Below are 16,073 nucleotides of genomic sequence, written 5' to 3'. Positions count from 1 at the left end.
AGATGAGAAGGCCGGACCCTGGAGGCTGCCTGCCAGGAGGCATCAGACACAGGGCCAGAAATCTGCACAGGGGCCACCGTGCCAGTATTTAGGAGCTTAATGAACTTGGAATCCCTGGGAAATCTCTGCCAGAGCAACGGGAACGACAGAATCCTACTCGGTGACGAGCGATGGCCGCAAACCATTCGCTTCCCGCGTGCCAGACATCGGACAGAGCCCCGGACAGGTAATTAACCTTAACACCAGGTAAGGCAGGCAGGTGGGAATCACTGGCCCCATTTAGAGATGAGGAAGCCGGAGCAAGCTACCTGCCCAAGGCTAACCAGCTACTAAGTAGGGAGGAACCTGGATGTGACCCCAGCCCGTGCTCTGCACCAGGGCAGCAATGTCCTAAGCTCGTTACCTCCATCCCGCTGTCGTCCTCCAGGAGAGCCACCAAGTCACAGTCCTGGCAAATCTTGTTCTTTATATCCCTCATAAGTGGCCCAATGCCTGGCTCATTGCTGCTATATGGGTTCCCGGGCATCCTGCCCTGTAGGAAGTCTTCTTGTTGAGGGTCCTTCTCCAGGGTCACAAAGAATTCAGTGACTTCATTCTCCTCCTAAAGGACAGAGACAAGGACGCATCAGCAGGGATGGCATAAAGATACTCTAAGAGGGTCGGCAGAGGCACTTTCAGATTTAGAACATGCCACCTGGCTCCACGGACACTCTGGGGAAAGCTCATCCAGCCCCTTACACATTTTAAGACATAAGCCACAGGAAACACAGAGGTGATTCCAAACATACTTCAAAGATCCTTCACTGTCAGCCATCTCCTCTGAAACTCAAGGGTGGAGGAGAGAAAGTCTACCAAAATAAGCACACAGGCAACATACGGAAGCTGTGTTATTGAAACAAGGGGAGGGGCTTCCTCGCCCTGCTCACCTCAAGTGACACTAACCAATCTGGAGCTGGATGACTCTGCCACTGAGAACCCCCGAGTCAAGAGGAGGGTCTATTACCTAACACTCAGGTGCGCCCACCCCAAAGACCTCTCACCGTTAACTGATGATACTGGTGGGGTCCCTGGACCACATCGCGCTCTCAGAGAGCTAGGCTAGGGAAACACACGCTCAGGTGTGTGTGCAAAAAAACATGGGCCCGAAAAGAGGGAAGAGAGCAAGCATTTCTTCTTGCTCTGGCTCAACATTGTTTCTTTCACAGCATACTGAACTGGTAAGCAACAGGATTTGGGCAATGGGAGGTCAGACCCGGTTCTTGAGAAGACTGATCCAGACCTTCAATCTAGGAAATAAGACCAAGGAAGGTCATCTGATTTCCCACCATCAGGAGCAGGAAAACCATGAGACTGCTTCTGTGTTGTCAGTGGAGCTTTCTAAAATATGGCTCAACTGCCCCCAGCTGGCGAGACTGCCCACGACCAAGAGGCTTAGCGGCGGGATGGCGGCACGGACACCCCGAGAGGCAGGGGAAGACGCCCTGCTTACGGGATAAATGATGCTGCAGAGCCTCTCAAAGATGAAGACGGGGGTCCGGTAGTCGTCCAGGTTGTAGCGCTTGGCTGTCTCAATGCACACAGCCATGAAAGCCTTGGTTTCTGATTCTGTACCTGCCAGAAATCAAAGTGGCCACGTCAGTTAGGAGACAGCTTCGCACGTAAAAACCACCATGAGACTTTCCGTGAAGTACAGTCACCAACAGGTTCCTTCTTCCTGGTACATTTTTAAACGCGCTACGTGACAGAATCGATGCTACAAATGGAAACCTGAGGCGGACTGATTTCGAGGCTCAGACCGCGCTGCTTTTGAAAGTCCCAGCACCCAAGTCAACACAGCGCTTCCGGATCGGCTGTGTACACGTCTTGCTTCCTCTCAGAATTATAACCTCCTTAAGGAGAGGAACTATGCGTCATTCAACTAATGTCCTCTTGCCCAAAACAGGTACTCAACAACGTCAAATAGTAATCCTAACTGTATTCCAGGCAAATTCCAGGGAAGGTATAACTTTAAGCTTTGGTCTGAAAGATTAGGTGGATGGCCTTCTACAAGCCAGACAGACGACTTCAAGTCACAGGAAAAGGAAGAAATATGCGTCAAAAAGGGTCCAACTGGCAAGGTCACAAAGCATCTCAGCACGGCATGATGAAAATGCATCACAAGGAGGGCCTCTACATCTGGCAATATGGCGGACTCCACTCCCTGACCTACCCCCGCTTCTCACCGCTTAAAGGTAATGTAAAATCCTGAAAACATTTTTCAGTGAACTGCCACACTAGCAAAGATGAATCAAAAACCAAAAACTAAGAGAAATCAGGAACCTAGGGAGGTTAGCAAAACTCTGAAGCTGGTGTCTGCCTTGAGCTTTGGCTTCCACAACCTGCCAGGATTTGGGAGCCAGACACAAAGGCCCAGGTCTGCCAAGGTGGACAATCTAGTGGGAACCCCTCCCCCACCCACACAAAAGTCTGGTGTCCCCAAAGAGCTACCTACACCCATTGTATAAGGGTCAACGAGAAGGAACTCTACCTTTCCCCTAGGCAAGTCACTGAAACAAAATTGTCTTCCCTTACAACCTGGCACTGAGTAGAGGGGGGGAGGATCTCCCTTGAGAGAACCTATAACAGGCTGCCCCTCAGAGGGGTTTGTGGCTCAAAATTCACACTACCGAAGAGGTCTGAAAAACCTGAAAAACTTGGTTTGGAGACAGCCCTATGATGCAGTGTCCCCAGACGCCTCACAGAAGCAGTTATAAATCCTCATTAGAGAAACCCGTATTTGACTTGGGTCCTAAAGAATTCCCACAGATTGGGGCGCCTGGGTGGCTCTGGCAGTTGGGCAGCCAACTCTTGACTTTGGCTCATGTCATGATCCCAGGGTCATGAGATCGAGCCCGTCAGGCTCCGTGCTAAGCATGGAGCCTACATGAGATTCTTTCTCTTTCTCTCTCTCTGCCCCTCCTCACTCGTACATGTGTGCATTCTCTCTCTAACAATAAAAAAAAAAAAAAAAGAATTCCCACAGAAAACCTCCAAAATGTGAGCTCACAGTAAAAAATCATGAAATACAAAAAGATTTAAGGCAAGAGCTCAGAGCTAAGATTTAAAGAGCTGGAATAACATAGAGCAGAATCAGATCAATACACTTCAAATCTTAGAATTAACAGACACAGAAACGTCTGCTATGTTTGAAAACTTTTAAAAAGGGGGGGGAGCGTGAGTAAAAAAGAAGAGATTATAAAATCTGTAAAGAAGCACAAGGACTCAACAAATAGATGAAAGAGCTAACTCAGCGAAGAAAAAACAAATGAACTAAATGAAAGAACCAAAGAGATCCTCCAGAATCAGCATAGAGAGATGGTGAGATGGACCCCATGACAGAGAGGCAGAGATGGATGAGAGACTGTGGGTTCCACAAGAAGGAGGGAGAGACTGTAGCAAAGTCAACGGAGGAAACGGTGGCTGAGAACGTGCCAGAACCAGCGAAAGACACCAATCTGAGAACACGTGACTTCCTTCTGTTCTGTGAACTTAATATAAAAAGTCCAAACGGACTGAGCCCAGCTCTGGAATTTTCCAGCTCCAAGCACCAGAACTTCTTCCCCTCTTTCCTTGAGCGTGGAGAGACGCTTGCCACCCCCTTCAGCAGGGACGGAGTCCCGGCTCCAGGCCACAGGCGGTGCTACCTGTGGTCATGTCCTCCAGCATCTCCAGCAGCATGTCCTGGGTCTCATCGATCAGCTTGGTCCTCTGCACCACCAGCTTTCGCAAGCACAGGTACCCATTCAGCACTGTGCCCACCAAGCGACTTTTGAAGTGTCTTTTGATGGACTCCACCTCAACAAAGGAGGAAAGAAGGCCTGTGGGGACAGGAAAAAAACTGCTGCAAGAGCTCTGAACGAGAACAGGAGCGAGAAGGTCCCTGTCTTCCAAAGGTAATGAGCGACTCCAAAGCAACTTCCAAGCACAGAGCTGGTGCTCAAGGAAGTGAACCGGTCCACAGTGAACAGGAGCTCAAATACGTAAAGCCACCAATGAAGAGAAAACTACGGAGCTGAAATATGCACTGAATCAACACAAGAGGGAAGAGAGTCAACCTCAGCACCCCAAGACCTAAGGGTCCGTCCCCACACTGTGCGCCCAGGGTGCCTAAAGGAAGGGCCTCTTGGCTGTCTCTACCTGTGAGACTTTTGAGGGCATAGCCCTGCTGCAGGTCAGTGCTCAGGGTGGCCTCCTCCAGGGCCAGCAGGCGGGCGATTTCCTACGAGGACCACAAGCACAGTTAGTGACGGCACCGCTGACGACATCGGCCCCCTCCACCTGCGGCGCCAGGAGCCAGCAACAGCAGCCAGGCGCTCCGCGGTCCCCCTTTTACTCCAACGACCCCTCGAGCTGCACTTCTGCCGAACTCCTAAGCAGCCGAGGGCAGATGCAGTGATGTTAAGGGGTGGCTTAAAGACAGAGAAGAGCCGAAATGCCCCCAACGGGTTGCTGCTTCCTCATGCTACAGTCACAAAGATAATACTTTCGACAAATACTTCTTCTCAGCAAAAAAGGAATACCAGAAAGTTTACCCCAGTGGAGGGCCACGAAAGCCAAACGGGGGAAGGGCTCTCCTGGGCGGGGGGCAGGTACCTTGGTGATGAGGTTGCCCACGTAGGGGAGGACACCCCGTGCGGCCAGGTAGACTTTCCAGTGGGCTGAAGTGATGAGCTTCTGGTAGAGAGCCAAGTACTCGGCCGCACACTCGCCCGCTATGCTCAGCTCGTCCAGGTAGCTGGCCCGCGACAAGACAGGGCACCGTGAGGACTCGGCTCCGATGGCTCCGACAGCCCCCTCCGCTCCTCCCACCTTCGTGTCCTCTGCTGCCCTTCGCTCCCCCTTCCTTCCAGAGGCTGGGGGAGGCACCTGAGAAAACCCCAAACTTCCCACTTGGGAACTCCCCACGCTCGGGGACAGCTCAGCGCACACGACAGGGAATGTGAGGCGGGAAACTAGACCCATTGGGAACAACAAGCGGCAAAATAGAACAGAGCTTCTCCGGACAGCAACCGTGGTTTTGAATGACTCACAGAGAAGGCAAGTGTACCGCAGAGTTTAGTAGCCGATGGCGTGGGCTTTGGAATTACACGGCCTGGATTCAAATCCTGCCTTTGGCAGACACGTTACTCAACCGCAACAATCCCAGGTTGCGGGGCAGGATCCAAGGAGCTCACACAGGGCCGAGCGTTTATATGCTCCTAAGACCTCAACTGACGTCGGTCGCTGCTGCTGCTGCTGCTCTATGACTACCCGCACCACCACCAGCAGCAGCACGACCACCCGGTTCTCTGGTTCTTTTCCGTTCCTGTGCCCCTCTCCGTAGCGGGCGATGGGTACAGGGCCTGGGTGTGCCTGCCGTCATCCTGACCTATAGATTCCCCCAGGAAGACGGGGAAGGCTGACCGCTCTCCCACGCCCCCCTCAAGTGGCACCTGGTGAGGAGGTCCAGGACCTGCTGCTTGCGGCTGGGAATGGTGGCGAGAGCTTCCACGATGGTGCAGGCTGCCTGGCGCGCGGCCTGTGTCGCCGGGGTGAAGAGCACCTGCAGGACACGGGAGAGAAGCCGTGGCTCAGGTGACCGACACGGTGAAGTGGCACCTTCTGGAAGTCCTCCGGATGCACCTCCGGGGAAAGGGGAGAGGCGAAAACCACACTCAAGGCCAGATGCCGCTGTGGCAGACTGGGAAAGAGGCTGCTCAGCAGCCCCCTTCTTCACGGAAGCTTCTCCATCAAGTAACCCGGACAGCACATCTAAAATCACTGAACTGGAGGGGCGCCTGGGTGGCTCAGCCGGTTGAGCGTCTGACTTCGGCCCGGGTCACGACCTTGTTTGTGGGTTCGAGCCCCGTGTCAGGCTCTGTGCTGACAGCTCAGGGCCTGGAGCCTGCTTTGGATTCTGTGTCTCCCTCTCTCTCTCTCTGCCCCTCCCTTGCTCATGCTCTCTCCCTGTCTTTCAATAATAAATAAACGTTAAAAAAATTTTTTTAAGTAAATAAAATAAAACCACTGAACTAGGAAGTAGGCAAGCAAGCCTTTTCCTCAGCACAGATTTCTATAACCCTGCAACTCTATTTTGGAGGTACCTATATGCTCAATACTTACATTTGACCAAGTATTTCTTACTTTATACGTTAACAGACAAACGGATGCCTTTAATTACTTTAATCCTTTATGATGCTAGCTAGAACGAACAGGGAGAGGGCAGCAGGAGGTATAGACAACGGAAGGAGAAAAAGGGAGGGGTAGCACTGAGGCTTAGTTCCCATGAGTGGCCAGGAGGAGTAACAAGCACAGCAGCTTGATGAGAGGCACAGAAAAGTCCTCTCTCAACCAGTCTACCACACTGGTGGCTGCAACCCAGGACCTCCCCCTGCTTCCCGCCTGAAAGGAGGCAAGAGAGCAGAGCAGACGTGGGTGGGTGGGTGGGTGGGGGGAGCAGAGAGGCGCTGCTTGGCATCTGGGGCAAGGGGAGTGGGAGGAGGGCCCAGAGGCGGTCACTCACTTGCCGCAGCCAGTTGTTGTGGCCCAGCTTGAGATCCAAGGGCGGGGTCCTCTTCCCCCGACGACTCAGGAACTGCTTCCACCTCCACACGTACTTCTCGGTCAAATAGAGGTGGCGGAGCTCCGACTTGCTGGGGGACTTCCCGTTGCCATCTGTCCCTGGCAGGCAGGGGGGTGGAGCGAGGGGTAAGGGAAAGGAAGTAACAGAAAAAGGGGGACCGCAGGGCTGCCGGGACAGGGGTCGGAGGGACTGGCTTCCCCAGGCACGAAGACACAGACACACCTCTGATAGGAAGACACTTCTTCCAGGCTTCATAGGACGCTTTGGGGTCTCTCTTGAGCCACAGTTGAGCCTGGGCATGGATCTCATTGCAGTACGGCTTAACCGTGGTGAGGGCCTCAACAGGGACATCCTGCAGGGGGAAAGCGGAACAAGGCGGGAGCGTGAAAACACACCTGAGCCACGGCTCCAATGTGATGGCTCCGATATGATGGCACCGATGCCCCAGGGGGACATACGCGAGGCAAGGTCAGAAGGGTCAACGGTCGTATCATTTCCGCCCAAGTGTATGTTCCTTCAAAGCCATATGACACAACTTAGCAGCGGCGTCTCCACACTGAGCTTAAGGTCGCCGTTCTGACTGTGCAGGACTAAGAGGTAGCGGGCTACCTACAGACAGTCCTACAGCCACACCCGCCAATTCCTACCCCAAGGCTGATCCAGCTCCCCAAACATCACTCTTTAAGGAGCCACTGTGCAGTCTCCAGAATTTTGGGAGCCATTACCAAGCAGAACTAGCCTGCACAGCCAAGAGCCCCACACACACTCTAAACCAGATGTTCTCAAGCTTTTTGGCCTCAGGACTCCTTCACACTCTTAAAAAATTATTGAGGACCCGAAACTGTTTTGCATGTATGATTCTATCTATTGATATTTACAACATTAAAAGTTAAGCATGAGAGGGGCGCCTGGGTGGCTCAGTCGGTGGGGCGTCTGACTTCGGTTCAGGTCCTGATCTCGCGGTTCGTGAGTTCGAGCCCCGCGTCGGGCTCTGTGCTGACAGCTCAGAGCCTGGAGCCTGCTTCAGATTCTGTGTCACCCCCCTCTCTCTGCCCCTCCCCTACTCCCTCCCTCTCTCTCTCTCTCTCAAAATTAAATAAACATTACCAAAAAAATTTTTTAATAAAAAATTTTAAAAATTAAAAAAAAGAATTTTAAAGTTAAGCATGAGAAATTCTTAAAATACTAACTACTTTCATTTAAAAACAAGAATGAGGGGCGCCTGGGTGGCTCAGTTGGTTAAGCGTCCAACTTCGGCTCAGGTCATGATCTCGCGGTCTGTGGGTTCGAGCCCCGCGTCGGGCTCTGTGCTGACAGCACAGAGCCTGGAGCCTGTTTCAGATTCTATGCCTCCCTCTTGCTCTGACCCTCCTCTGTTCATGCTCTCTCTCTGTCTCAAAAATAAATAAATGTTAAAAAAAAAATTTTTTTTAATAAAAAAATAAATAAAAACAAGAATGAATCCATTACCTATCTACCTAAATCATGTTTTTTGTATTTCCAGAATGAAAATAACCTGAAGGAGCAGCACTGCTTCGTTTCTGAAAATTTGCTTAACGACCGATTTAATACAACAGCTGGACTCTCAGAGCTGCTTCTGTGTTCAAACTGTTGGCGTATGTTGTTGGGGTTGCAGTACGAGAAAAGCACCCAGCTGCACAAAGATACGTAGCTGGAAAAAAGAGTATTTTTACAGCCTTTTCACGTAATTGCGGGTTTCTTTCTTGGATCTCACTTTCAATAAATGATACATTGTTTTTTTTTAATATTTATTTTTTGGGGGAGTGCAATAAGTGATAGGTTCTTAAAGACTGGCTGTTATGTGGAATCTGAAATCGACTGATAAACTTTTCATATTCCACCACACTAACCCTCATCTTTACTAAACCCCGTGTGATTCTGTAGCACGTGTCGGTCATCTGGAAAATACTGGCTCTCTGAGTTATGTCAGTTCCTCTGGAGTGATGGGTTCACTTCCTTCATTTTTCAAGGAAATGTCTGCTGGGGCACCTGGGTGGCTCAGTCAGTTGAGCGTCCGACTTCAGCTCAGATCATGAACTCACAGTTGGTGAGTTCGAGCCCCACATCAGGCTCTGTGCTGACAGCTCAGAGCCTGGAGCCTGCTTCAGATTCTGTGTCTCCCTCTCTCTACCCCTTCCCCATTCATGCTCTGTCTCTCAAAAATAAGCAAACATTAAAAAAAGGACGGAAAGAAAGAAGGAAGGAAGGAAGGAAGGAAGGAAGGAAGGAAGGAAGGAAGTTGAAAATGTCTGCTAACACCCAATTCTGAATAAGCACACCTGGCCCGTCGCACACCCCTCCAAGCATACACAGGGCCCCACAAGAGGCAGCGGCTCACATGCACGCACCTGCCCCCGACAGCAAGCACGGCGGCAATGGGGCGTGTGCAGCAGGAGCACTTCCGGCGCGCTTCCACACGGTCACACCGAGTATTAAGAACACAAGTACCCAAGAAGGGAGATGTACTGACATTAACATGCACCATTTCATCGAGGACGCCCATGAGTGAGCACGCACTACCTTTCCCGCTGAGGCCCCGGTGGCCTCGCCACCAGGGACTGTGCACCACCAGCCCCGAGGTGCACAGACCACAAGGGGCAAGCAGGGCCGGAGGAGAGTTATGAAACAAATGTTGGCCTCACAGGGTCCCCGATGGTCCAGGGAACGCTCAGGCACCGGGAGCCTAGTTTTGAGAACTGCTGCTTTCTCTAGGCTGAAACTAAGCACGGCGCAAACATCGACAATGGGCTCCTGCACTTAGAGAATAAACAACTCTGGAAATTTTTTGCCTCACTCTGGGAAAAATGATGGTCATGTGGGGATGACGTTCCTCTTTAATCAAGTACTGATTTTACTGGCTGACAATGAGCTCTGAGGGGAAATAAACCTTCGTCAAAGGGAAGGAAGATGGGTACCTCAGTCCTGCCTTTTCCGAGGACTGCCTAGGAAGACTGGGTCGAGGAAAATTTACTAAACTGTTCAATATCCAGCTTCCACCCTAGTGCTTACCACTCAGAAAGCAATCTTCCTGCAGTAATGAAGACTCTTCCCACCAAGCGCCCCACCAGGACGGAGCAGGAATCCAATGGCCCAAGGACCACAGAGAGACAGCCTCAGGCATGGCTGAGAGGAAGAACCGTGGCCCGTGTCTTCCACAAGTTGGTCCAAGCAGATCAATCTGGGGCTCAGCTATGGTTATGTTATCTTAGAACAAAAACTTGGCTTTCCTCATTCGCTTAATGATTTACTGAATGGCTAGCGTATGTTAAGTAGCATGCTCTGCACTGGACATAAAAAATACTACAAAACGGACATCCCTGGATTTGAGGTGCTCACAGCCAGCCCAGCAGAGAGCTGGATCTTCTAAGAGGCAGCTAACAAAGAAGGGGGCATCCTACACAGAGAAGATGACAGACAGCCGCAGCTAACATTTACTAAGGGACTAACACAAGCCGGTGTTCCGAGCACATAATCTGTGTTAAGTGACTGATGCCTCCCAACAGTTCAATGTGTTGTATTCCCATTGCAGAGATGGGCAAACCAAGGAGCTGGAGTTAACAACTTGCCCAAAGTCACAAGGCTAGTAAAGAGAAGAGCTGGGATCGGAAATCAAGAAGTCTGCTTCAGAGCCTAGGATTTTCGCCCCTGCACAATACTGCATGCACAAAGGCACAGGGGTGGAAAAGAACACGTGCCTTCTGGGAGCTGTGACTCATCTGATATGACTGGAGAAAGAGCCAGACCTCTAGTAAACCAGCTCGTTCCACGCGTCTGCATTTTCATGTTTATGTGACTCTCGACTTCCCTCTGAGAAACATTCCTTCTCAAAACTCCCAAATCCTGTCTGCTTAACTGAGGCAGAGGAAGCGCTGGTGCCCCGCCAGGGCAGGAAGGGGCTGCCGCCCTCCCTCCCCTCCTGGCCTCCCCGCCCGGTACCTTGTTCTTCTTGCTGGTAGGAGCAGGTGGTTTAATCAGCTTCTGCAAGATCCGCAGACACATGAGGGTAATGTTCTCCACAACCACGGGGGTCTTGATGTTCACCGCCATGAGGAAGAGGCTGAGAGCTGGGGGTAGGAGGGACAGGCTGAGCCGCGGTCACCGAGCACCAAGCCCCGGCTCCAGCAGGGCTGCCCGGGGCAGCCCCTGTCCCACCCCGTCTGTGGCCAGGATGGAGCCCAAAGCCCCACCCCCAAAGAGCCCCGAAGCAGACGGGCCCCCAGCTCACCACAGCGCAGCCGCAGCTCCCAGCAGCCGTCCTCCTTCGAGATGGAGTCTGTCAGCAACAGCATCTCATACTGCAGGCTGCTTGCCTAGAAGGCCAACGGGAGGAGACATGGGTAGAGGAGGGTCTGCAGGAGGGAGCCAGGACTGGGGCTTACGTCCAAACTCTGATCAGGGGACCCGCAACTAAAATGTCTGGTACCCGGTGGCGCCACGAGAGAGACAAAGGAGAGCTGGAGACCCCTGCTCCCCCTCTGGCCAACCACCCATTTCTCTTCTCCCTCTGAGGCTGGCTCTGACCTGGGACAGTCACCCCACAGAGACCGGTGGAAAGGAAAGCAAAGGAGCACAGAAGAACAGAGAGGGAGAGGTCAGAGGAGTGGCCGTCCTGCTCACCAGATCAGGATTGGCCCAGTGGCCCTTCAGGGCAGTGGAGACTTTGCCGATGATCAAGTCATTCATTTGCTGGGTGGCTTCTGGATTGTCTCTGAGGAAGCAAAGGCATGGGAGTCCTGTTACCCACCACTGGCCGTGTCCACCTCCCCACCTGAGGAGCTCAGAGAAAAGGCAATCGGTGCCCACGGGCCTAAGAGATCAGCCCCACGAGGATCCCCGGGTCTGTAACAAAGAGCCCATCACAGCCGCCTGCCCCGCAGGGGTGACTGAGGGGAGCTTAGCACCAGCACCGAGATCTCCTCCGCGTCCACAGCCCAGGCTGCTGAGTCCCCAGGCTCCAGATCCAGGGGCTTCCTGCCAGGATGGGTCACAACACTTTCCTCGTTTTCTCCACGCACCTCTACTTCAGCTCCCACGAGGCACCCGTGGTTCCCACCTACGCCCCACTGTAATGATGTCGACATTAGTCCTAACAACGTAAATTGTACCAGGTCCCTTTCTTGCTTCCTACCCCACTTTCAACAGAACTCAAAGCCCTTACGATAGCCTAGAAGACCCCCCGGGATCTGGCCCCCAGCCACCTCTGGCTCTCCTTCCCCTGCGGCCTCCTTTACTCCACCTGCAGGACCCCTGGCACACCCCGCCGCAGCAGAGACATCTGCGTGGCTCGTCCCCTTACTCCACACGCGTCTCCTCAACCATCACCCCTCAACAGACCTACCCTAGCCACCTTCTTCCACGCGGCAATTCCTGCCACAGTCGGGGCGCCACTGCGGCTTTACCTCCCCTCACAACTGGAATCTCCTGATGCTATACTGTACAAGTATGCTTCTGCAGTTCCCCCGCCTAGACTGAGGGCTACGTGAGGGCAACATTTCCCACTGCACACCCAGAGTCCCAAACAGTGCCTGGCATTCAAAGACAAAGTACACCTGCTAAGCGGGTGAATAAATGAAACAGCAAGAAATGGCTATCCATCACCTAACACGTTCCGGAACCCATGCCACACACTCCGTAGATAAACCACATGCAGCTCTGGTAACTCTTGTCGTCACAAGGTAGGCACTCAACAAACAGGAGTCACTGCCCACGTGAATTATTTCATTCCGTCCTCGCCACAAGCCTTCAAGATAGTTACTCATCAGCATTTTTCAGACAAGGAAAACCTTGGCTCAAAGACGTTAGGTAAGCTGTCCGAGGCACAGAGCGTCAGACGCCGCATAATAAGCTCTCGTCACCAGGCTCCACTGTTCCACTGGCCTCCTCCATGGGAGTCTGGAGTCCAAATGCCCAGGCTCCCTTCTCCTCCCTCACCAGAACTCAGACCCTCGTTTCCCCAGGGAACCTCATTGGAACCGACAACGTACAAGCCAAATATCCTATTTACAAGCTAACCTGGTCTCAAATGCTCGCAGAATTCGCTCACCAAGACCCTGGGCATCTCCCCCTCTTCCTCCCTCACAAGTTAGCCAGCCTGTCCAGCAGCAACAAGCACCACACTTTGCACCCCTAAGCTCCCAGCTTCGCTACTACCAGCGGCCACCAACACCCCTCCCCCCCACCACGTTAGGAGTTACCGGGCCCACGATCACGCTGCAGGTTCTGACCGAGTTAGCAGGCACATGAGCTGGCGGACCTCCTCCCGCATGGCCGCAGAGCCTCGGCGAAGATTGTAATCAAAGAGCTCCCGGATAAGGCCCTGGGAGACGAGGATGTGCCTCAGGGCCGGATTGGTGGCCAGGGCCCGGAGCAGCGTGATACAATGTTCTGTGACGGCCGAGGCGCAGCCGTAGCACTTGGTGGAGGATGTGTGGCCACAGCCCAGGACGGATAAGGCGCGGTACTGGCTGGCCGTGAAGGTGGGCTGCACGGAGGTTCGGGACGATTTGGTGGCTGCTTCCCTCTGCTGCAGGTCATATTCCAACAACTCTTTGCGTGAAGCAAAGACTTTCTAAGAGAAAAAAAGATGAAAAAGAAATAAAACAGCGATAAATAAGGAAGAAGAGAAAGTTAACTGGGAATTAGTTTTGGTTTGAAAAAACATTTCACATGCATTATCCAATTTAACCTTTCTGACGACCCTACCGATTAGATACTTTATCCTCATTTTACAGAGAAGGAAGCTGAAGCTTAGGAGGGTTAGCTTGTCCAAGGCAAGTGGCAGAGTCAGAACTCAGCCCCTGAACACGGCACAGGTCCTTAACTCCCACATAACGCTGTCTCATAAAGAACAAACACGAAGATCAGAGATGTCGGCCCATATAGCAGAGATAGCTGTGGATGGGCCAGGAACCGGCTTGTCTGCGTGCGGCCAGCCTCCCATTCCATGGACATTAGGTTGGTAACATTCCATCATTTGCACGGCCCACCCTGGCTGACTGGAGTCGGTGAGCCCTGCCCTACCAGCCTGCACACGTGGCCTTTCAGAAAAGGGGGGAACAGAACCTTGACAGCTGGTTTTTTAAAACTAGCAACCCCTCTACTAAAAGATGGGTTCTAAATGGGCCAAGGAAAGCACATCTAATAATGTCACTCTCAATCTTCTGGAACAAACTCAGGTCTCTGCCAAGCACCAGAAACTACAACGGGAGAGAAGCTGAATGGTGCGGCCACTCGGGACCCTGCCTTTTCAGATCGGGCAAGGGCAATCCAAGACTCAAAGTGCCGGAGGGGGACAGCAGGACTGCTCTGAAAACCTCACTGGTAATGCTCCACGGAACACTCCAGAGGGGCTCCCGCTTCTCTACCTGGATGATTTTGGAGAGCTCGTCGAAAGAGTTCTTGCAGTCGCCACAGTACTCCTGGGCCAGCTGCAGGATGTACCGATTGACACTGGCGGAGGTAGAACTGATGCCCCCGGCCGTCCCCGAGTCATCCTGCAACCCAAGAGGCAAGTGGTCAGTCTTCTGCTTCTGCCCCGGAGCCCTCTCCAAATGCCCCTCTAGCTCGGGGTTACCTGCGGCTTCTCGGGGGCCGCCTCGTTCACTTTGCAGAGCAGGTTCTCCAGCTGTGGCCGATGTCCCATCAGCTGGTGATAGACTCGGTCGGCTTTGTCCAGAAGCGTATTGATGTTGGAAACAGCCTAGCAGGAAAAGACAGGGGCGGGCGTGAAGGCTTTTCCTTGACTAATCCCAATCGCTAACCGTTTTCTGAAACATTTCCTACAGGTCGGGTGCTGTTTCATGCACTCGTTATCTCTATTCCTCCTAACGATCCGGAACCAGCCCCTGGACGCACTGCCACTGAGACCAGGCCAACAGCTGCAGTATGAAGGCGTCTGCGGAACAAACGCAAGGCACTCGTCCGACTTCTTTCTGCTTTTCCAAATCTGAAGCTGCTTGTCTGCTGGGACACTCTAGTTCACTACCAACCAACACTTCCCAGGAGTCACACGTAAACCACGTGTTCCAACGAACCGCACGCCTCTATCTGCTGCCACCCTAAAGCCGGGCCCCGCAGACAGTGCCTGAGCGGAGGAGGATTGGCGCCAGAAGGAAAAGCCCGCCGTCCTCCGCCAGCCCTGCTGCCCAAAGCTCAGAGCAAAGCCACTGCCTTGAGTCGAGGGCGGATGCAGCCTCACCTTCTTCCGGTCTTCTTCATTCTCGATGGGATCTACCGCACAGCAGGGCTTGGCATAGAGCATGAAGTCGAAGCGAGCGTATTTGCAGAAACCACAGGCATTGCAGAGGAAGGGATCCTTTTCGTCGTAGTTGATGGACCTGAAGAACCAAGGCGTTCGGGTCAGGGGGCAGGAGAGGTTCAGTGGCAGGGGGTGGGGGGGCGACCGTGAGATGGACGGCGCCACCCGCGTACCCTGGAACCGTGCAGGGATGACGACAGCTGAGGGTGACTTACACAACCAGGTGACAAGAAAGGAAGACCTGCAACCAGACCCAGGGACCCCCGCTCCCCGCCTACCACAGGACAGGCGCGCGCACACCTACACGCACACCGCTCTTCCATCCCTGGACTCCACACGCCCACAGTCCCCTAATTATCACGAGGGCACCAGACACTGGAACCCTGCCCACACTGAGGCTCTTACAGGGAAATACAAGGAACGTACACGGCCCTGGCCCGGCAACACTCCCTCACCTGCATTTGTGACACTGGTAGACGTTCTCTCCACAGTTGCCGCAGACCCCCGGGTTGGCAGGGACCGAGGCGCTGCAGCGCGGGCACTGCAGGGTCTCTGTGGAGGCCTGGTAGTTTTCATAGAAGTCCGCAAACTCGATCATCAGGTTGGAGGCCACGATGGGCAAGGGCAGATCGATCTTCACCTCTGTCTGCCCGGGGGTCAGTTGAACCTTCTTGGCTTTGTGCCAGCGAGCCGGCCTACGAGAGACGGTGTCAGACAGAGGGGCAGGGGGCCTGAGAGCCGCCTGTTTACCCCTCAGAGATGGTCTGAGGAGACAAAGAGTAAGGCTGTCCCCATGTATTCTTCTAAGGCAGTGGTCACTCTAAGAAAAGGTGATCTGGAGAATAATAGCAACCAAATATAAAGAAAATCTTCCCACTGCTCTTTATAAAAAAGGATGTTAACACTCAAGTGCTTTAAGATGTTACACAGAATGACTTTTCAGATCCTAGAAAAACAACGAAGCACGCACCAGAGAGAGAGACTACTCTAAAATTACGCCACACTAAAGCCTAAGATCCCAAGAGGTACCATGAACTATGTGCCATGTGCCAAGCAGAGGGAAAAAAAAAAAAAAAAGGCATGTAGTAATTTAGGGTAATCACATTAACTACAGGTAACATTTATTAAGCACTTCCTACGTGCTAGGCTCCATTCTCGGCAGTCTACATACACTAAACCAAACTACGCAACTGG

The 16,073-nt window shown here is 52.8% G+C and overlaps 1 protein-coding gene across 5 annotated transcripts in view; it reads right to left on the bottom strand.

Annotated features, from left to right (window-relative positions):
* Nucleotides 1–16,073, bottom strand: part of UBR4 (ubiquitin protein ligase E3 component n-recognin 4) — a 132,376-nt gene that overhangs the window by 25,066 nt on the left and 91,237 nt on the right. For 4 of the 5 annotated variants that reach the window (XM_060626242.3, XM_060626241.3, XM_060626245.3 and 1 more), the window contains 16 exons: nucleotides 15,335–15,574; nucleotides 14,820–14,958; nucleotides 14,196–14,321; nucleotides 13,987–14,115; nucleotides 12,847–13,190; nucleotides 11,240–11,330; nucleotides 10,848–10,932; nucleotides 10,559–10,686; nucleotides 6,824–6,953; nucleotides 6,542–6,699; nucleotides 5,472–5,581; nucleotides 4,633–4,774; nucleotides 4,177–4,258; nucleotides 3,684–3,857; nucleotides 1,490–1,611; nucleotides 404–601 (listed from right to left, as the gene is read on the bottom strand). In XM_060626242.3, coding sequence (XP_060482225.3) covers nucleotides 404–601; nucleotides 1,490–1,611; nucleotides 3,684–3,857; nucleotides 4,177–4,258; nucleotides 4,633–4,774; nucleotides 5,472–5,581; nucleotides 6,542–6,699; nucleotides 6,824–6,953; nucleotides 10,559–10,686; nucleotides 10,848–10,932; nucleotides 11,240–11,330; nucleotides 12,847–13,190; nucleotides 13,987–14,115; nucleotides 14,196–14,321; nucleotides 14,820–14,958; nucleotides 15,335–15,574 — 2,398 coding nt within the window. The remainder of the gene's footprint in view (nucleotides 1–403; nucleotides 602–1,489; nucleotides 1,612–3,683; nucleotides 3,858–4,176; nucleotides 4,259–4,632; nucleotides 4,775–5,471; nucleotides 5,582–6,541; nucleotides 6,700–6,823; nucleotides 6,954–10,558; nucleotides 10,687–10,847; nucleotides 10,933–11,239; nucleotides 11,331–12,846; nucleotides 13,191–13,986; nucleotides 14,116–14,195; nucleotides 14,322–14,819; nucleotides 14,959–15,334; nucleotides 15,575–16,073) is intronic. The other variant, XM_078452300.2, reaches the window with a different exon arrangement.

Source organism: Panthera onca, chromosome C1 (genome assembly GCF_046562875.1).
Source record: "Panthera onca isolate mPanOnc1 chromosome C1, mPanOnc1 haplotype 2, whole genome shotgun sequence".
Taxonomy (NCBI): domain Eukaryota; kingdom Metazoa; phylum Chordata; class Mammalia; order Carnivora; family Felidae; genus Panthera; species Panthera onca.
Note: the sequence above shows the minus strand (reverse complement) of the source record. Positions and strands in the feature narration are given on the sequence as shown.